At 39.5% G+C, this 22,696-nt stretch overlaps 2 protein-coding genes across 2 annotated transcripts in view; one reads left to right on the top strand and one right to left on the bottom strand.

Annotated features, from left to right (window-relative positions):
• Positions 1-11,129, top strand: part of LOC308351402 (olfactory receptor 7E24-like) — a gene marked incomplete at both ends in the record, with an annotated part of 41,666 nt that extends 30,537 nt beyond the window's left edge. The window contains one exon of the mRNA XM_080817018.1: positions 10,176-11,129. Coding sequence (XP_080673144.1) covers positions 10,176-11,129 — 954 coding nt within the window. The remainder of the gene's footprint in view (positions 1-10,175) is intronic.
• LOC308351366 (olfactory receptor 7C2-like) overlaps positions 1-22,696 on the bottom strand; it is a gene marked incomplete at both ends in the record, with an annotated part of 88,167 nt that overhangs the window by 57,077 nt on the left and 8,394 nt on the right. The gene's annotated exons all lie outside the window — the stretch shown is intronic.

Genomic DNA, 22,696 nt, shown 5'->3' with positions numbered 1-22,696 from the left:
GGCATCACAATTCCAGACTTCAAGCTCTGTTACAAAACTGCCATCATCAAGACAGTATGGTAGTGGCACAAAACAGAATAGAGAGCCCAGAAATAGACCTTCAACTCTATGGTCAACTAATCTTCGACAAAACAGGAAAGAAGGTCCAATGGAAAAAAGACAGCCTCTTCAATAAATGGTGTTGGGAAAATTTGGACAGCCACATGCAGAAGAATGAAACTGGACCATTTCCTTACACCACACATGAAAATAGACTCAAAATGGATGACAGACCTCAATGTGAGAAAGGAATCCATCAAAATCCTTGAGGAGAACACAGGCAGCAACCTCTTTGACCTCAGCCACAGCAACTTCTTCCTGGGAACATCGTGAAAGACAAGGGAAGCAAGGGCAAAAATGAACTATTGGGATTTCATCAAGATCACAATCTTTTGCACAGCAAAGGAAACAGTTAACATAACCAAAAGACAACTGACAGAGTGGGAGAAGATATTTGCAAACGACATATCAGATAAAGGACTAGTGTCCAAAATCTATAAAGAGCTTAGCAAACTCCACACCCAAAGAACAAATAATCCAATCAAGAAATGGGCAGAGGACATGAACAGACATTTCTGCCAAGAAGACATCCAGATGGCCAACAGACACATGAAAAAGTGCTCCGCATCACTCGGCATCAGGGAAATACAAATCAAAACCACAATGAGATACCACCTCACACCAGTCAGAATGGCTAAAATTAACAAGTCAGGAAATGACAGATGCTGGTGAGGATGTGGAGAAAGGGGAACCCTCCTACAGTATTGTTGGGAATGCAAGCTGGTGCAGCCACTCTGGAAAACAGCATGGAGGTTCCTCAAAAAGTTGAAAATAGAGCTACCCTATGACTCAGCAATTGCACTATTGGGTATTTATCCTAAAGATACAAATGTAGTGATCCGAAGGGCCACGTGCACCTGAATATTTATAGCAGCAATGTCTATAATAGCCAAACTATGGACAGAACCTAGATGTCCATCAACAGATGAATGGATAAAGAAGAAGTATTATATATATACAATGGAATACTCTGTAGCCATCAAAAGAAATGAAATCTTGCCATTTGCGACGACGTGGATGGAACTAGAGGGTATCATGCTAAGTGAAATAAATCAATCGGAGAAAGACAACTATCATATGATCTCCCTGATATGAGACATTTGAGAGGCAGGGTGGGGAGTTTGGGGGTTAGGAAAAGAATAAATGAAACAAGATGGGATTGGGAGGGAGACAAACCATAAGTGACTCTTAATCTCACAAAACAAACTGAGGGTTGCTGGGGGGAGGGGGGTCGGGAGATGGGGGTGGGGTTATGGACATAGGGGAGGGTATGTGCTATGGTGAGTGCTGTGAAGTGTGTTAACCTGGCGATTCACAGACCTGTACTCCTGGCGCTAATAATACATTATATGTTTATAAAAAATTAAAAATAAATTATTTTTAAAAAAGGGGAAAAGTGACCAGAGGTGTCCCTCAAAGAAAAAACAACTGATCACCACCCATCCTTACCATGAAGGCATTCCTGCTGGGAAAGCCCATATAGGAGGAATGTTGCCATCCCTCCCCTTCCCCGTCACATCCTAGGCTACTGATGAGTGCCTAGTGAAAGGACTAACATAATACCATGCCCTGTCACCCTATGCCCTAAAAGTTGCAAATTGCCCTACCATTTTTAACCCATGGAAAATACTAGAAAAGTTTTAAAAGGGGACATTACCTGATTTTGCAACTTAAGTAGTTAGTAAAGGACATTGACAGAAAACAGCACCTAGTTGGGTTTTAATTCAATTGGGTACTGGTTTCATCCAACTCCCAGTGGAGATCTCACAGCAGAAGTGGCTAGACTAGGGATGTGAAGGGGTTTACATTAGATCAATCAGGAGAACACGTCACACAGCAGTCTTAAGATTGGCAGCCATCCTGGTGACTTAGGTGGCTGTCCTTTGCCCAAGACTGACAACTTCATATAAGGAGTTATAGAAAGACAACTTTGTATAAGGAATAAAGAGAGGGCATCAAGTTTCTGGGTCTTATTACCATTCTGGCCAGGGTACTAACTTCCAGCCAAAAGGCAAGCTTTCTCCTCCCCATAGAATAGCCGCAGGCTAGAGGATTGGAGCCTGAGCAATCAACATGAAAGTGTTTCAATAAGATCATACTCCTCGAAGGGCCCCTGAAATGAGAGTAAAGAAAGAAGAGAGAAAGTACTCACCAAGTTTGCACCGTGGCTCAGAGTCCAGATGAAACTCAGGACTCAAGGCCCCAGGTTCAGGCACCATATGATGTAGGAAAGACGTTAGGGTTTGAAGCCAATGGCCAAGAAATCATTCTTGAGATGTCTTGGGTGCAAGAAGGTGATTTTATTAAAGCATGGGGACAAGACACATGAGCAGAAAGGGCTGCCTAAATATCATTTTTAAAACTAAATGAGCACCACAAATTATGCTGATGTTGTATTTGAGCATGCTCTGTTTAAGGTTACAATTCTAAATCCTGCCTATTTTATGACTCTAAGTCAAGGCTTTTCTCGCTCTGCAGGGCTGCCTCAGGCACTGCTTCACATATAAGGGGAAAGGCTAATCCTGGAACCTGAGAGGTGAGCAGACATACAGCAGGGTCAACTACTGCTCCAGGGTCTGAGGGGTCATGCAATGATGCTCTGAGAGGACAAGAAAGAAGAGCTGGAAAGGAGTGAGAAGAAAGAACCCCCTTTACTCATGAAATGTGCAGAATTTGAAATCCATCCTATTGCACTATCACATCAACCTGTTTACCCAGAAGGCATGGTTACCAAAATCTTTCCTTCCCTACACACCAATTTTCCAGAGTACTTACTGGACTGTTCTAGCTTCCCCTGATGCCTCACTCAATGGTTCTACAGGTCCTTCCTACCAAGGACAATTGATGTAGAAAGGACAAGAAATGTAGGCCTGGCGCTGGTTCATTGCATTTGGTGGACATCTCAGAGAGGCTTGGAGAGGATTCCCTTAGCCTGTGGTTGATGAGCAGCAGGTGAGTCCGGCAGAGGGAGATTTAGAAGCTGAATTCTCAGAGCTCCTGATTAAATAAATTCCCTTCGTGTTACTCAATTCTCTAAGCAGTTCAGCTCTCCTGAAGCCTCGGGACCATAAATAAAGGAAAATTTTCTGCCACTTCAGTCCCCATGTGTCCACCTTGGGAGCCAGGTGCATATTCCCTTTCTACCAATTGGTCCATCTCCCTGGAATGGACATCACTCCAATGTATATAACTTCCCATGCAGGCACATCAGAAAGACCATGCTGTGAGCCTGGGAGCTGCTGTGAGTGACAGTCTCCAGTGTCTGTCTCAGAGATATAGCTGTCACCTGACCACATCCACCCCAGCTAAGATCCTCCCTGGAACTTCATCCTGAATTCAATTTTGAACACTTCAGACAGATTCTGAAGAAAATGCATGTATCACTGCATTTGGTGGATGGTAAACTTTTTTGACACAGAGGTAGAATTTTCTTTATACATGTTCCCCAAATCCAGTCATTCAGGATTTTCATCTGGGGTAAAGGTATTCACATGTTTAAACACAGATGGGTAATTTTTTTTTGGCTATATACCCAGGTGGGCTGTTCAGAACACTCCTCTCCAATGGGAGAGGATACTCTCTGTGTTTTTTCGTTGTTTTGTTTGTTTGAGTAGAATTGACACACAATGTTAAATTAATTTCAGGTATAAAACATAGTGATTTGACAAGTTTATGCAGTATACAATGTTCCCCACAAGTGTAGCTACCATCTGTCCTGATACATCACTATTACAGTATCATTGACTGTATTCTTAATGTTGTGCCTTTTATTCTCATGATTGATTCATTCCATAACTGGAAGACTGTTCTTCCCTCTCCCCTCCCTCCACTCTGCCCATCCTCCACACTTCTCCTCTTAAAAATATTTGTTTATTCTCTGCATTTATAGGTCTGATTCTGCTTTTTGCTCATTTAATTTTTAATTTTTTTAAATTTTTATTAACATATACTGTATTATTAGCCCCAGGGGTACAGGTCTGTGAATTGCCAGGTTTACACTTCACAGTACTCGCCATAGCACATACCTTCCCCAATGTCCATAACCCATCCACCCTCTCTCTACTCCCCTCCCCTGGCAACCCTCAGTTTGTTTTGTGAGATTAAGAGTCTCCCTCCTGATCCCATCTTGTTTCTTTTTTTCCTTTCCTACCCCCAAGCCCCCCACGTTTCCTCTCAACTTCCTCATATGAGGGTGATCATATGATAATTGTCTTTCTCTGATTGACTTATTTTGCTATTTGCTCATTTGTTTTTTAGATTCCACTTATGAGTGGAATCATATGGTATTTGGCTTTCTCAGTCTGACTTACTTCACTTAGCATAATATCTTCTAGGTCCATAAATGTTGTCTCAAATGGCATGATTTTATTTTATGACTGAAAAATATTTGTGTGTGTGTGTGTATGGGTGTGCAACCTATTTTCTTTATCCATTTGTCTATGATAGATACTTAGGTTGCTTCCATATCTTAGCTACTGTAAATAATGCAACAGTAAACATAGGGGTGAGTATATTTTTTAAAATTGCTGTTTTTGCTTTCTTTGGAAACAGTAGTGGCATTATTGGATCACATGGTAGTTCCACTTTTAAGCTCCTGAGGAATGTCCATACTGTTTTCCATAGTGGATACACCAGTTTCCAATCCTACCAATAGTTTGTAAGGGTACCTTTTCCTCCACTTCCTCACCAAAAATTATTGATTCTTTTGTTTTTGATTTTAGCCATTCTGACAGGTGTGAGGTGGTATCTAACTGTGGTTTCCATTTGCATTTCCCTCATGACATTGAACACCTTTTCATATGTCTGTTGGCTATCTGCATGTCTTCAATAAAAAAAAAATCTACTCAAGTCTCTGCTCATTTTTTATTAGATTAGTTGTTTTTTGTTTTTGTTGAGTTGTAGAAGTTCTTTATGTATTTTAGATATTAACCTTTTATCAGATATATCATTTGCAAATATCTTCTCCCATTAGTAGGTTGTCATTTTGGGTTATTGATTGTTTCCTTAACAGTGGTAAACCTTTACTGGTAGAGTGCCATACTTGGAGAAGGCATGGAAGATCCACACTATTTCCTATACCTTTACCCATCTGGTGTCATCCCTCTCCTGGGGCAGCATGGCTCAAGAGTGAAATACTCAAGTGGGCCCCATAAACTTGAGCATGCCCAAGCTCGACTCCTGAATCCATCATGTGGCCACTAAGGTCAAACCTGAGGAGAACATAAGGATTCTTGGTAGAAAAGGTCTAAAATCAATTATCCCTGACTGAAACACTGAAATACGGTCTTAATACTCAAACAATGGTCCATGGACCAAGGCTGATGCCATCAGTATCAACTGGGAAAAAGTTATAATTACAAGATCTCTGAACCTTACCCACAACCTCCCAAATTAGATCTCAATTTGAACAGGATCCTCAAGTGATTCAAACACATGTTAATTGTGGAGAATCCCTGGTCTAGAAAAGACTTTCTCAACATCTCTACGTTGACATCTGTGCTAGATGATTCTTTGTATTGGGGGCCATGCTGAGCGTTGTAGGATATGGGGCAGCATTCTGGGCCTCAACCCACTAGATGCCAGTAGGAGATCCCTAGTTATGACAACCAAAGATTTCTCCATAGTTTTCAAGGGTTGTCTTTAGAGGGGAAAAAAGCCCCTGTTTGAGAACCATTGACCTGGCATGTGAACTGTAAATATCTTGGTGGAATTCCAAGCAAACTCTTCCCTCCTTTGGATCATAATTTGGAGTAGCTAATTTCACACTCTGAGCCCCACTTTTATAACTGTAGGTTAAGGTTCATTATAGTACAGACCTTATGGAGTGCACTTTTGTAAAAATGAAATCAAACAATCCACATAGGATTCTCAGTTTGGTGTATGGTGCATAAAAAGATCTAAATATCTCATAATTAAAAGATGTATGTAAACGGAGCACTAAATGCCAGCTCTGAATCTGTGTTTTCAGTATGAGTCACCTAATTGATTAGTCAAAAGCATCAGGAAGACAAGGGCAGAGTACCCACACCTTCATAGCAAATTAAGGTAACCCTCTCTCTTATTGAAGAGGGGACTAGCAATTTACTAGAGATATCAGGAGATCTTCTCTACCCATGCATGAGTCTTGGCTAAACAGAACCCTCAGTCATAGATTTGGAGAAAACATTAACTCAAAATCGGGATATACTTCATGGAGGTTAGAACCCTGGAAAGCAGGCAAGATCATGAAGAAGAAATTAATAATAACTGGATTCACCTGACTTTTAATATGGTCTCCTGGGAACAGAGAATTGGCAGGGAAAAACTTTGTTTCTGTCCAGACCCAAGACCCAGGGGGAAATAATCTGCTCAGAAGTTGGAGTAACAATGGAAACAGCCCCTAATGAGCAGACACAGGGGAATATAAATATCTCCTCTGCTGCAGTCCCTTAACATGGTGCATCCCTGAGCAGGAGAGGACATGGTTGTTGCTTTTTGGTTCCTAAGTCTTGCTGGGGGACGAATGCTTTACTCCTTCCTGCTGCCCTGTCTGGGAACAGGGCTTCAATCTCTAGCTTCAACCATTCAGGGACGAATTCTGACCTCCATACAGAAACTTTCACCTTATAGACCCCACCCAGGTGAGTCTCAGAACTCAGCAGGTATTTCAGAGAAGGATCAGAGGAAGTGGAACTTGAGAAACTTTACTTGAGGTCACCAGAGAGGCTAATCAGCCTATCCAGGCACATGATTGTTTGCTGGATGACTACTAAGTTTTAAAATAATTTACTTAATATATTTTAAAAGAAAGTGTTTGTTGGATTCAGCAATACAGGGACCATTGTTGATGATACGTGGTCAGAATGGAAGTCCAGTGGATGAGACAGAGGAAGGAATGAGGGCCATAAAATGGTTACAGTGAAATTAGAACATAATCAAGGAGTTTTCAGCTAAGGGGAGTAGGAAAACAGAGTATTATGTTTGGAGGTGTGAGCAGCGGAGGGAGAGCATTTTTTTAAATTTTTTGGATGGGGTAAATTTAGCTTGTTCTGTATTTATTAGAAGGATACAGACCCATGGAAGTAAATACGACCTTTGTGATGGCTGTTTTTAAGCCATACATTTCACAGCCTTATCTCTCCCATTGCTATTCAGTAGGAAAAAATGTACCTAATATGCATGAAATGATATGCCAAGGAGCATCACTTTGTGACTATTTCATCACCAAGGAGGCTGAATATATTTTTGTTTGTTAGCCATTTACTTCAGATATGCAAATCGTTTTCCAAATACATTGTTTTCATGTACTGAGATATATGTGTTTTTGTTGTGTTTGGATCCCATTCTTTCAAGGAAAAAATGGCATTTTTTTCCACCAGGTTTGATGTTTACCATTTAATCCTTGTATTGTGTGGAGATGTATTTAGGGGATGCAGGGATAGCTTACATATTTTGAGGGATCGAAATGATCAGTTGATGACATTGTGTTCTCCTCATTGCTTTGAAACATTGAAATTCTTCTACATCCTTAATAATAATTGCTTTTTACACATATTGCCACCTTACTGCATTGGTGGCATTCCAATTGTCATCATTTCTACCATTTTATATTCTGGAGTTAGAACATTTTTTTAAATAACAATCACCCTCTGTCATTATGTGAAACATGTTCTTTTGTATTCAACTAAAGATCCCCTGCACCCTTTTCATAAGCATGGTTGAGTTCATTTAGGTTACACACAATAAAATTATAACTCTAGCTACTGCTTCTTGTACTGTGTATTAAAAAGAACGTTTTCCTATTTTTATTTCCAAGCTTTTAACCATTTCATCCTGAAATAGTGACTGATGTTGACATGAAGTTTGGTACTGTATATCATTTCTGTTAAATATTAGTTTTAGATTATTGTTCAGTTTTGTTGAAAACAGTTGTTTGGATCCACCATATTTAACACGATTTTGTTTTCTCTACCATTCTTTCTATTTAATGAATTCTCATTTTCTTAAAACTTGTTTCTGTACAAATGCACACCTTTGTCAGCAAAAGACATGAACAAAGCAGGTGAGGCCCTGCTCCTTTGGATCATATGTTATAATAGAGAACAGGGAAATAAGTGCTTGTATGACATTGGGTCTTCAAGGATAAATCGTATATAGAAAGTGGGTAGATTGTCATGGAACATGCCAGATTTCAGATAGTATGGCCTGGGAAGGTTTCTGCATTGCAGACAAGGGAACAGCAAATCAGGGCTGGCATGTGTCCTTTGGATTTGGTGTCCAACAAAGATCAAACTCCAAAGCACAAGATAACAAAAGAACAAATGCCACCAAGAAAAGTAAGAGAACAGCCAGCATCCTTCACTCTTGGGTCATATAAAAACAAGTATGGTCAAGTAAACAGGGCATAGAGACAGAAATGACACTTAGATCAAGGGCCTGAGGTGAACCCCGTGATGAGGCCAGCAGAGCAGTCAGCATGGGCTCTCTGGAGTTTGATGTAACATCAGCACCCGTGCTAACTGCCTTTTCCCTCTACAAACTGGTTCTGATGTACTTTTCATTCACACTGTTTTTCCAATTTTAGGAGCCACTAGCCTTCTATTAAAATGATTTTTTTCCCTTATTGAATTGGATTCCATTTTTTTTACTGCACATAGTAAGCATGCCTTTTACATTAAGATCAAGTGTGTGCACACATGCAAACATACAAATCTACATGTGTGCATGCACACACACACACAAAAACAGTGCTGAACAAAGAGAATAACAGTTCAGATATTTACAGGAAGGAAGTATGCTCATTTTTTAACATATAAAAACTAAATCTAAATCCATCAACCACCTTAGTAACAAGGAAAGCACTATCCCCACTATTCCAGTGAAAATATTATCATTTTAGAACAAATTGGTTGGTTGTCTTTCCACATTCAAAAAGTTACTGTGTGGTATATCCACGATTCAAAACCCATACACTAATTCCAAAATCTTGCACTTAATATCATTTAGAAAAACATTCTATCATTTCTTCTTGATAAATCCCTGCTATTTTGGTACATTGTGTATTTACTTTTGTCAATTATGGAATTGTTCTTTCACTCATATTTCTAGTATGTGTTCATACAATAAGGTGTCTTGACACCATAAATATATCACTCTTTTCTCTTTTGGACAAATGGAGTTTTGCTGCTTTGTTAGTTATTCTGGACATCAAGGGGATATACCTAGGGTTGCAATGGAACCAGGATCAGAGACGTTTTCTCCTCATCATGATCTCTCAGGGACCGCCTGGGCTTATTAGACCTTTCTCCCCCTTCTTCTTTTTCTGTTCCTCTAAATTTTTAATACTTCTCTAAATACAGGACAAACTGGTCATATTAAAATGAAGCACCAAGTTACATGTTCATGGGAGTCTTACCAACTGGAATTTGGGAACTTTTCTATATTAATTAGGGTAACGATAATTTGATGTTGAGAGCTTAACTAGTTTCATTTCTTTCCTAAATATTGTAGCTGGAGGTGAGAAGAGCCTGGTACTTACATGGCCCCAAACAACTGTAGTGTGCCAATGTGGGACCCTTGAAATACAGACTCCAGAATTTTAACTAACCCTGAAAAAAAGGAATGTATCTATTTTTATTGACAATTTATCAGGAGACAAATTAATGATGTGCAAGGATCACCATTTGAATGTGGATGCAGATGAAATGAAGGTCTCAGGTGCAGCAAGGAGGCCACATCATTCCTCAACATTCCCTGACACCACCTCTCATCTCTCTCCCTCTTGCTCTTCTCCTGACTATACTGGCTTCATTTTGAGTAGACCTACCTAGGTGCCTTCCTCTGACCTTTACACTTGCTCTTTCTCCTACAGGACACACATATCCCCAGTTAACCCTGTGTCTCCATGCAGATTTCCCTAAGGTCTTTCTTCAAATGTCACAATGTTTTACATCTTCCTGAACTCCCAGCAAAGATAACACCCCATCCACTTCCCTTCATGCCTGCCTCTGTTCCCAAATGTCACTGTAATTATAGCATTTCTGCCATGTTACTAATGCCTGTTTGTATTAAAATTAATCATTTTTCCTAATTTCTAGTTATCAAACCACCACATGGAACCAGACAATAATACCCAATTTTCAAGATTTCTTCTTCTGGGATTATCAAACAAACCAGAACTGCAGCTCCCCATATTTGGGCTTTTCCTCTGCATGTACCTGATCACTGTGTTTGGAAATCTGCTCATCATCCTGGCTGTCAGCTCTGACTCCCACCTCCACACCCCCATGTACTCCTTCCTGGCCAACCTGTCCTTTGTAGACATCTGTGTCACCTCTATCATCATTCCAAAGATGTTGGTGAATATACAGACTCAGAGCAAAGTTATAACCTATACAGGATGCATCAGCCAGATCTGCTTTTCATTACTCTTGGCAGGCTGGGAAGACTTTCTCCTGGCGGTGATGGCCTATGACCGCTTTGTGGCTATCTGCCACCCCCTGCACTACAGAGTCATCATGAACCCCCGGCTCTGTGGACTCTTGGTTCTGGTGTCCTGGACCATGAGTGTCCTGAATTCCTTAATACAGAGTTTAATGGTGTCACGGCTTTCCTTCTGTTCGGAGGTGGAAATCCCCCACTTTTTCTGTGAAATCCATCAGATGATCCAACTTGCATGTTCTGATATCTTTCTTAATGACACAGTGATGTATGTTTCAGTTGTGGTGCTGGGTGGAGGTCCCCTTGCTGGGATTCTGTATTCATACTCTAAGATTATTTCCTCCATACATAGAATCTCATCATCTCAAGGCAAGTATAAAGCATTTTCCACTTGTGCATCTCACCTCTCAGTTGTCTCCTTATTTTATTGTACAGTCCTAGGAGTGTACCTTAGCTCTGCTGTTACCCAGAGCTCCCATGCACGAACAGTAGCCTCAGTGATGTACACTGTGGTCACACCCATGCTGAACCCTTTCATCTACAGCCTGAGGAACAAAGACATAAAGAAAGCTCTGATAAGATTCTTCAGGAGAGTAACCATAGCCAGGTGATGGGTATTAAGGAGGACACATGTTGTGATGAGCACTGGGTGTTATAGGCAACTAATGAATCATTGAACACTACATCAACAACTATTGATGTACTGTATGCTAGGCAACTTAACATAATAGAAATTAAAATAATAATAATAATAGACAGCTGTCCTGGTGGTGAAGAAGTGCCTTGATTGTAGGGTTCAAAGTCATGATTTTTGACCATTGTTAAATAGAATTTGCTCCTATGCATTTCCAGAAATTTGAATTTCTTAGAATCCAATTTCTCTATACAATTTTAGAATACTCCATTTACAAAGCTTTCTGCTCTGTCTGATGTACACACAGTTATTTTCTTGGAATATTTTCATATGTTCCCACAGTTCTTCCCATCCTTGGATCAGGACTATTTGGAAATTTCCATATATTTTACAAGAACACCTTGATTTCTTAAAAATGATTTCTTTTCATTACATGCCTTCTTTGCCAAAGTGTCTGTTCAAGTCTTCTGCCCATTTTTTGACTTGATTTTTGTTTTTTGGATGTTGAGTTTGAGAAGTTCTTTCTAGATCTTGGATATCAGCCCTTTATCTGTAATGTCATTGGCAAATATCTTCACCCATTCCATGTGCTGACCCTTAGTTTTGTTAACTGTTTCCATTGCGGTGCAGCTTTCATTTTGATGAAGTCCCAAAAGTTCATTTTTTCTTTTTTCCCCTTGCCTTTGGAGACACGTCTTGCAAGAAGTTGCTGTGGCCAATGTCAAAGAGGTTACTGCGCATATTCTCCTCTAGGATTTTGATGGATTCCCATCTAACATTTAGGTCTTTCATCCATTTGGAGCTTATCTTTCTGTATTCTGTAAGGGGATGGTCCAGTTTCATTCTTCTATATGTAGCTGTCCAATTTACCCAGCACCACTTATTGAAGAGACTGTGTTTTTCCATTGGATATTTTTTCCTGATTTCTCAAAGATTAGTTGACCCTATCGTTCAGGGTCCATTTCAAGCTCTCTATTCTGTCCAGTCAATCTGTGTGTCAGTTTTTGAGCCAGTACCACATCGTCTTGATGATCACAGCTTTGCAATATAGCCTGAAGTCAGGCATTGTGGTGCTCCCAGTTTTGTTTTTCTTTTTCAAAATTTCCTTGACGATTCAGGGTCTTTTCTGGTTCCACACAAATTTTAGGATTCTTTGTTCCAGCTCTTTGAAAAATGCCAATTGTGTTTTAATATGGATGGCTTTTGAAAGTGTAAGTTGAAAAATGCCCAGCATCACTAGCCATCAGAAAAATATAAATGGAAACCATAATGAGATACCACCTTACACCAGTTAAAATGGCAAAAATTAGCGAACAAAGAAAGAACAAATATTGGTGAGGATGAGGAGGAGGATGAACCCTCTCACACTGTTGGAGGGAATGCAAGCTGGTACAGCCACTCTGGAACTGTATGGAAGTTCCTCAAGATGCTAAAAATAAAGCTACACTTATGGATTCCTGTCTCACGTTGAGGTCTTTTATCCATTTCGAGTTTATCTTTGTGTACGGTGTAAGAGAATGGTCAAGTTTCATTCTTCTACATATAGCTGTCCAGTTTTCCCAGCACCATTTATTGAAGAGACTGTCTTTTTTCCACTGGATATTTTTTCCTGTTTTGTCAAAGATTATTTGACCATAGAGTTGAGGGTCCATATCTGGGCTCTCTACTCTGTTCCACTGGTCCATGTGTCTGTTTTTATGCCAGTACCATGCTGTCTTGGTGATCACAGCTTTGTAGTAAAGCTTGAAATCAGGTAACGTGATGCCACCAGTTTTATTTTTGTTTTTCAACATTTCCTTAGCAATTCGGGGTCTCTTCTGATTCCATACAAATTTTAGTATTATTTGCTCCAGCTCTTTGAAAAATACTGGTGGAATTTTGATTGGAATGGCATTAAAAGTATAGATTGCTCTGGGCAGTATAGACATTTTAACGATGTTTATTCTTCCCATCCAAGAGCATGGAATGGTCTTCGAGGAGAACATAGGGAGTAACCTCTTTGATATCAGCCATAGCAACTTCTTTCAAGATATGTCTCCAAAGGTGAAGGAAACAAAGGCAAAGATGAACTTCTGGGACTTCATCAAGATAAAAAGCTTCTGCACAGCAAAAGAAACAGTCATCAAAACAAAGAGGCAACCCACGGAATGGGAGAAGATATTTGCAAATGACAGTACAGATAAAAGGTTGATATCCAGGATCTATAAAGAACTCCTCAAACTCAACACACACAAAACAGATAATCATATTAAAAAATGGGCAGAAGATATGAACAGACACTTCTCCAATGAAGACATACAAATGGCTACCAGACACATGAAAAAATGTTCATCATCACTAGCCATCAGGGAGATTCAAATCAAAACCACATTGAGATACCACCTTACACCAGTTAGAATGGCCAAAATTAGCAAGACAGGAAACAACGTGTGTTGGAGAGGATGTGGAGAAAGGGGAACCCTCTTACACTGTTGGTGGGAATGCAAACTGGTGCAGCCACTTTGGAGAACAGTGTGGAGATTCCTCAGGAAATTAAAAATAGAGCTTCCCTATGACCCTGCAATTGCACTGCTGGGTATTTACCCCAAAGATACAGATGTAGTGAAAAGAAGGGCCATCTGTACCCCAATGTTTATAGCAGCAATGGCCACGGTCGCCAAACTGTGGAAAGAACCAAGATGCCCTTCAACGGATGAATGGATAAGGAAGATGTGGTCCATATACACTATGGAGTATTATGCCTCCATCAGAAAGGACGAATACCCAACTTTTGTAGCAACATGGACAGGACTGGAAGAGATTATGCTGAGTGAAATAAGTCAAACAGAGAAAGTCAAGTATCATATGGTTTCACTTATTGGTGGAGCATATCAAATAATATAGAGGACAAGGGTAGATGGAGAGGAGAAGGGAGTTGAGGGAAATTGGAAGGGGAGGTGAACCATGAGAGACTATGGACTCTGAAAAACAACCTGAGGGTTTTGAAGGGGCGGGGTGGGAGGGTGGGGGAACCAGGTGGTGGGTATTAGGGAGGGCACAGATTGCATGGAGCACTGGGTGTGGTGAAAAAACAATGAATACTGTTACGCTGAACATAAATAAAAAATTTAAAAAAAAAAAAAAAAAAAAAAAAAAAAAAATAAAGCTACACTTAGACCCAGAAATTGCACTACTAGGTGTTTACCCCAAAGATACAGATGTAGTGAAAAGAAGGAGTACATGCACCCCAATGTTCATCACAGCAATGTGCACAATAACCAAACTGAGGAAGGAGCCAAGATGCCCTTCAACAGACGAATGGATAAAGATGTGGTACATATATATACTGGAATATTATTCAGTCATCAGAAAGGATGAATAACCACCATTTGCATAAACATACATGGAACTGGAGGGGATTATGCTGAGTTAAATAAGTCAAGCAGAGACAGACAAGTACCATATGGTTTCACTCATATGTGGAACATAAGCAATAGCACAGAGGATGAGAGGGGAAGGGAGGGAAATCTGAAGGGGGAGATATCAGAGAAGGAGATGAACCATGAGAGACTATGAAGCCTTGGAAACAGATTGAGGGTTTCAGAGGGGAGGAGGGTGGGATGAGGGGGTTACAGGGTGATGAGTATTAAGGAGGGCACATGTTGTTATGAGCACTGAGTGTCATAGATAACTAATGAATCATTAAACACTGCATCAAGAACTAATGGTGTACTATACATGGGCTGATGGAACATAATTTATTTTTTAATTTTTGATTTTTAATGGAACATAATTTAAATAAGTAAGCAAATGAATAAGTAAATAAATAAATAAACAGACATGTCACTTTTTTAAAAGGATTTTTTTTCAAATGACATATATCCTGCTAAGTTAAATTTCCCTAGACAGCCTGAAGGAATAGCCATGAATTGTATTGCTCATATGGATAAGACTACTAGGGCCCTTTATATAATATCAACAGAGAGGAAACTATGAAATCACAGTTTTCATATTGGATTTGTTGTCATTTCTGTTTACTCCTTAACTGCTCTTCCAGATGATGTAGACTTTATCATTGTCCCCTTTAAACCTTAGCCCGTGAATAGTGATAGTATAGGACAACAATGCCTGTGACATTCACCTGGACCCAAAATACTTGTGACTCAGATCTGAGCCAATGTTATGGAGGAACTGTTTCTTGTCATTATTATTGTTGTTGATGTTCTTAAAATATCATTGACGCCGCATTGCATTAACTTCAGGTGCACAATGCAATGTTTCAATATTACAAAGTGAGCAGAATAAGTTCCATTGTCATCCATCACAATATACAAACTTCATTTCATGATGACAACTGTCAAGATCCCGTCTCCTAGCTATGTTCACATCTGCAATAGAGCTTCTTAGTTAGAGTCACCATGCTGGACGTGGCATTCCCATGACTTACTCATTTTATAACTGGAAAGTGGTACCTTTTCATACTTTTGTCTATTTCACCCATTCCCCATGCCTTAGATCAAACTACTTCTAATCTGCTCTTTTTATCCTCAAGTTTGGTTTGGTTTTATCTTGTTTTTAAGATTCCACATGTAAGTGGGATCATATGATATTTAGCTCTTTCTGCGTAACTTATTTCACTTAGAAGAATGCCCTCAGGGTCCATCCATGCTGTCACAAATGCCTAGACTTCGTTCATTTTCATGGCTAAGTAATATATATAAAATTATATATTATATACTATATATATAAAATATTTTTTTTCTTGCCTCCTTTGTCATGAGCTAATTAACCACTTATCTGTGGGTTATTTATGGGCTCTCTATCCCATTCCATTGACCTGTGTGCTTTTTATGCAAATATCATGCTGTTTTGATTACCATATCTTTATAATATTGTTTGCAATCAGAGAGGATGATGCCTCCAGTTTTGCTCCTCTTTCTCAAGATAGTTTCAACTCTTCAGGGTCTTTGTGATTCCATAAAAATTGAGCCATATATAAACAAAATTGAAAGAGTGTTTCTTCTATTTCTGTAAAATATGCCATTGGAATTTTGGCAGGAATTACACTGAATCCACAGATTGCTTTGGGTAGTATGGACATTGTAACAGTATTAATTCTTCCAATCAATGAACATGGAATATCTTTCTATGTCATTGTGTCATCTTCAATTTCTTTCAGCAGTACCTATCAGTTTTCAGTATACAGGTGTTTCACTTCCTTGTTTAAATTTATTCTTTGACATTGTATTCTTGCTAACTCAGCTGTAAATGGGATTGTTTTCTTTTTCTTTTTTTATTTATTTTCAGCGTAACCATATTCATTGTTTTTACACCACACCCAGTGATCCATGCAATACGTGTCTTCCCCAATACCCACCACCTGGGTGGGATTGTTTTCTTAATTTCTCTTTCTAAGAGTTCCTTTTTAGTGTATGGAGTTGCAACCCATTTTTGTGTATTGACTTTATATACTCCTGAATTCACTGATTAGTTATAACATATTTTTTTAGCAAGTCATTGAATTACAATGACACACAAGAAACAAAACATATTTGAAATACAACACATTCTGAAATAAGTTATATAAAAATTAAGGGTACATATGCATAAATCAACTCATATATAATTCAAGAAAGTGCACAAAAGCTTTAAAGAATTGTTATATAATTGTAAAAAATGTATTAAACTGAAAAATCTGTTTCCTTAACTCTAACTCAGGTGGATGTTGTTAGGAGCAAATATATCATTTGAAAATATTTGGGGAGCCAAGAAGTCTTTCATGGGAGAAATGTATATACATAAATGTAGGTGTGCCTTTGTACATTATTTCATGCAAATACACTCTTACACATGAATGTATAACACAGACTAAATAATCCCATCCTTTGTGTTGAAAGGAAATCTGAAAGGAATTTGGAGAGGATAGAAATCAGAAAAGTAAAACTTTGAAAAGGCGTGAAATAAAAATAATGTAAATATTTAGAAACAAATACTAAAACTAATAGGCAAACAGTACTTTTAGTAAAGAATTCCTTTTTAAATCTCAATGCATAAATGACTCACAGTCAGAATTTATACCTAAAAAAAATTATATTTAAATGTAAATTCACAGTACACCTGGCTGCTCAGTCAGTGGAGCAGCAACTCCTTTTCTTTTTCTTTAAAGATCTTGTTTTTATACAAACAATTATAAGAAAATACTATGAGCAACTATACGCCAACAAATTTAACAATCTGGAGAAAATGGATGCATTCCGAGAGACATATAAACTACCACAACTGAACCAGAAAGAAATAGACAACATGAACAGACCCATAACGAGTAAGGAGATTGAAACAGTCATCAAAAATCTCCAAACATACTGGGTCACAAATCAGGGCTCAACCAATACCAAAAGACTGAAATTATTCCCTGCATATTCTCAGATCACAATGCTTTGAAACTGGAGCTCAATCACAAGGAAAAGTTCAGAAGGAACTCAAACACCTGGAAGCTAATGACCACCTTGCTTAAGAATGCTTGGATCAACCAGGAGATCAAAGAAGAACTCAAACAATTTATGGAAACCAATGAGAATGAAGACACATCACTCCAAAACCTATGGGATACAGCCATGGCGGTCCTAAGGGGGAAATACATAGCCATCCAAGCCTCCCTCAAAAAAATGAAAAAATCCAGAATACACCAGCTGTCTCTACACCTTAAAGAACTGGAGAATCAACAACAAATCAAACCAACTCCACATGTAAGAAGGGAAATAATCAAGATGAGAGCAGAGATCAATGAGGTAGAAACCAGAGATACAGTAGAACGTATCAATGAAACTAGAAGCTGGTTTTTTGAAAGAATCAATAAGATCGATAAACCATTGGCCAATGAATCCAAAAGAAAAGAGCCAATGAATCCAAAAGAAAAGAGAGAGCGCCCAAATTCATAAAATTATGAATGAAAAGGGAGAGATCACAACTAACACCAAGGAAGTAGAAATAATCATCAGAAGTTATTATCAACAGTTATATGCCAATAAGCTAAGCAACCTAGATGAAATGGGTGCATTCCTGGAAAACTATAAACTCCCAAAGTTGAACCGGGAAGAAATTGACAACCTGAATAGACCAATATCTCATAATGAGATTGAAGCAGTGATCAAAAGCCTCCCAAAAAACAAGAGCCCAGGACCTGAACGGATTCCCTGGGGAATTCTATCAAACTTTCAACGAAGAAATAACACCTATTCTCCTGAAGCTGTTTCAAAAAATTGAAGCAGAAGGAAAACTTCCAGATTCTTTTTATGAAGCCAGCATTATCCTGATCCCCAAACCAGGCAAAGACCCTACCAAAAAGGAGAATTTCAGACCAATATCCCTGATGAATATGGATGCTAAGATTCTCAACAAGATCCTAGCAAACAGGATCCAACAGCATATTAAAAAGATTATCCACCATGGCCAGGAGGGATTCATCCCTGGGTTACAAGGATGGTTCCACATTCACAAATCAATCAATGTGATAGAACAAATCAATAAGAGAAGAGAGAAGAACCACATGGTCTTCTCCAAACAAAGAGCCCAGGGCCAGACGGCTTCCCAGGGGAATTCTACCAAACATTTAAAGAAGAATTAATTCCTATTCTCCTGAAACTGTTCCAAAAAATCGAAATGGAAGGAAAACTTCCAAACTCATTTTATGAGACCAGCATCACCGTGATCCCAAAACCAGACAAGGATCCCATCAAAAAAGAGAATTATAGACCAGTATCCCTGGTGAACACAGATGCGAAAATTCCCACCAAAATACTACCCCATAGGATTCAACAGTACATTAAAAGGATTATTCACCACCACCAAGTGGGATTTATTCCAGGGCTGCAAGGTTGGTTCAACATCCACAAATCAGTCAATGTGATACAACACATTAATAAAAGAAAGAACAAGAACCATATGATACTCTCAATAGATGCTGAAAAAGCATTTGACAAAGTAAATCCTCCCTTCCTGATCAAAACCCTTCAAGGAATAGGAATAGGTGGCACATACCTCAATATCATCAAAGTCATCTATGAAAATCCCACAGTGAATATCATTCTCAATGATATTCTGAGAGCTTTTCCGCTAAGGTCAGGAATGTGGCAGGGATGTCCATTATCACCACTGTTATTCAACATAGTACTAGAAGTCCTAGGCTCAGCAATCAGACAACAAAAGAAATTAAAGGCATCCAAATTGGCAAAGAAGAAGTCAAACTATCACTCTTCGCAGATGATATGATACTATATGTGGAAAACCCAAAAGACTCCACTCCAAAATGGCTAAAACTTGTACAGGAATTCAGTAAAGTGTCAGGATATAAAATTAATGCACAGAAATCAGTTGCATTTCTTTACACCAACAACAAGACAGAATAAAGAGGAATTAAAGAGTCAATCCCTTTTATAATTGCACCCAAAACCATAAGATATCTAGCAATAAACCCAACCAAAGAGGCAAAGAATCTATACTCAAGAAACTATAAAGTACTCATGAAAGAAATTGAGAAAGACATAAAGAAATGGAAAAATGTTCCATGCTCCTGGATTAGAAGAACAAATATTGTGAAAATGTCTATGCTACCTAAAGCAATCTACACGTTTAATGCAATCTGTATCAAAATCCCACCCATTTTTTCAAAGAAATGGAACAAATAATCCCAAAATTTATATGGAGCCAGAAAAGACCTCGAATAGCCAAAGGAATATTGAAAAAGAAAGCCAAAGTTGGTGGCATCAGAATTCTGGACTTCAAGCTCTATTGCAAAGCTGTCATCATCAAGACAGTATAGTAGTGGCACTAAAACAGACACACAGATCAATGGAACAGAATAGAGAGCCCAGAAATAGACCCTCAACTCTATGGTCAACTAATCTTCGACAAAACAGGAAAGAAGGTCCAATGGAAAAAGACAGGCTCTTCAATAAATGGTGTTGGGAAAATTGGACAGCCACATGTAGAAGAATGAAACTGGAACATTTCCTTACACCACACATGAAAATAGACTCAAAATGGATGAAGGACCTCAATGTGAGAAAGGAATCCATCAAAATCCTTGAGGAGAACACAGGCAGCAACCTCTTTGACCTCAGCCACAGCAACTTCTTCCTGGGAACATCGTGAAAGACAAGGGAAGCAAGGGCAAAAATGAACTATTGGGATTTCATCAAGATCAAAACCTTTTGCACAGCAAAGGAAACAGTTAACATAACCAAAAGACAACTGACAGAATGGGAGAAGATATTTGCAAACGACATATCAGATAAAGGACTAGTGTCCAAAGTCTATAAAGAACTTAGCAAACTCCACACCCAAAGAACAAATAATCCAATCAAGAAATGGGCAGAGGACATGAACAGACATTTCTGCCAAGAAGACATCCAGATGGCCAACAGACACATGAAAAAGTGCTCCGCATCACTCGGCATCAGGGAAATACAAATCAAAACCACAATGAGATACCACCTCACACCAGTCAGAATGGCTAAAATTTACAAGTCAGGAAATGACAGATGCTAGCGAGGATGCGGACAAAGGGGAACCCTCCTACACTGTTGGTGGGAATGTAAACTGGTGCAACCAGTCTGGAAAACAGCATGGAGGTTCCTCAAAAAGTTGAAAATAGGACTACCCTATGACCCAGCGATTGCACTACTGGGTATTTAGCCTAAAGATACAAACTAGTGATCTGAAAGGGCACGTGCACCTGAATGTTTATAGCAGCAATGTCCACAATAGCCAAACTATGGAAAGAACCTAGATGTCCATCAACAGATGAATGGATATGGTGCAAAAACAATGAATACTGTTACACTGAAAAAAAAAAAAAAACAGATGAATGGATAAAGAAGATGTGGTAGAGACAAGATGACGGGGAAGTAGGAGGAGGCGCCGTTTCAACCTGTACCCTAAAGTGAGCTGATTACCTACCAAAGAACTCTGATCACCCATGAAATCAGCCTGAGATCAGAATTATACACGTCTGGATCTCTACAGGGGCAGAAGACGCCAGTGGGCAGGTAAGGCGGAGTGGGAACCTCGGACTGATATTGGAAGATAAATAAAATTGGGAAGGAGCCACCAGAGGCGATGAATTGGAAAGTAATACCCCAATACGAGAGTGCTCTGCATCTGGGGACCAGCATTAACTTGGAGTCTGGTTGAAATCACTGAAAAAGAGCAAAGGATCGTGGGCGGAAATTGTGGGAATCGGGGCGGCTAGGGACAGGGCCTTAAGTCCGCGGGCCCAGGACAGTGTCCCCTGGCACTGAGCCAGAGAGAGTGCGGTGGAGAAACCAGGTCTTGGTCCCTGAGCCACCAGCACACCCGAGGGGTCTGGCTCCGGTGAGGGGCTGGGAGCTTCACCAGTGAGCAGAATGCTGCGCCATACTATCAGAGCCTGAGAAGCGCATGCCCAACACCCTCCCTGAGAGAGGTGCGCACAAGCCGGGCACTCTTAGACCCGGAAAGACCAGGCACTCCCAGCCCAGGCCAGTAGGAAAACCTCAGTATGCGATCACTGCTTGGAAGCTCGCTGGTGGTCTGGAGCTGCCCAGACAGCTGCCACTGCTGTGGTTTTGGGTACAAACAGGAGATCCTGCATACCGAGGGACTGCAACTCGGAACCTGCTCTGCCAGCGGCCAAGGGGGAATTTATATGGGCTCTGCAGCACCCACAGCAGGGGAGCAGACTGAGGCGTCTCTCTGAGAGGGAGGTCAGGGTGCAGTTTGCTTTCCTCTAAACCTCCAAAAACCATCAAAAGTTGTCAAGGTGAGAGAAAAGAAGTGAACAAACACAAAAACCTCCAGAGAACAAAAGCCTGAAAAAACCGGTTTCCTCAGAGCCCACCCCCTTGAGGGGGGCGGGATGACTTAATTCAGGGAATATCACTGACTGAAAACCCACGTGGCAGGCCCCTCCCCCAGAAAACCAAGCAGGAAAGAAAAAAAAAGACGACAAGAGAACAACCACCACTATTTCATAGATACAATTTTTATTTTTAACTCGTTCCCACTATTCTGGTTCATTTTTTTAATACAGATAATTTTTTTAACCTATTTACCATCACAGTGAGATGTCCAGTACATAATTCCATGATAACCTTCTAACCTGAACTTTTTGATACATACACCTGTGTTTTTCCTTTGCTTTTCAATTTTTTTAATCTTTTTTTAAATTTTATTTAGTTTAGTCTAGTTTATTCCTTTTTTATTTTTATTTTCTAATATTCATATAGAGTTAAACTTCAAGGTAACCCCCTTTCCCCCAATTAATGCTACCCCTATGGGTAAACCAATTTTTAAGCCCCCTTTATCTTGGGAAAGTTGAGTCCTTTAACAAAGATATCAAGATACATCCAGGAAGAACCAAAATAACCTTCCTGGCCCACATTGAGAATTTATAACCACTCTCCCATCTTTTTCTTCTGCCAAGTGTTTCTGTGTATTTGTGTTTGTCCTGATAGTATATAAATCTTATACTTGGGGTTCTTTTTGATGAGGTTCTTCCTTTTTTTGCTTTTATATATATTTTTTTTT

The sequence above is a fragment of the Martes martes genome (genome assembly GCF_963455335.1).
Source record: "Martes martes genome assembly, chromosome: 1".
NCBI classification, from domain to species: Eukaryota; Metazoa; Chordata; class Mammalia; order Carnivora; family Mustelidae; genus Martes; species Martes martes.
Note: the sequence above shows the minus strand (reverse complement) of the source record. Positions and strands in the feature narration are given on the sequence as shown.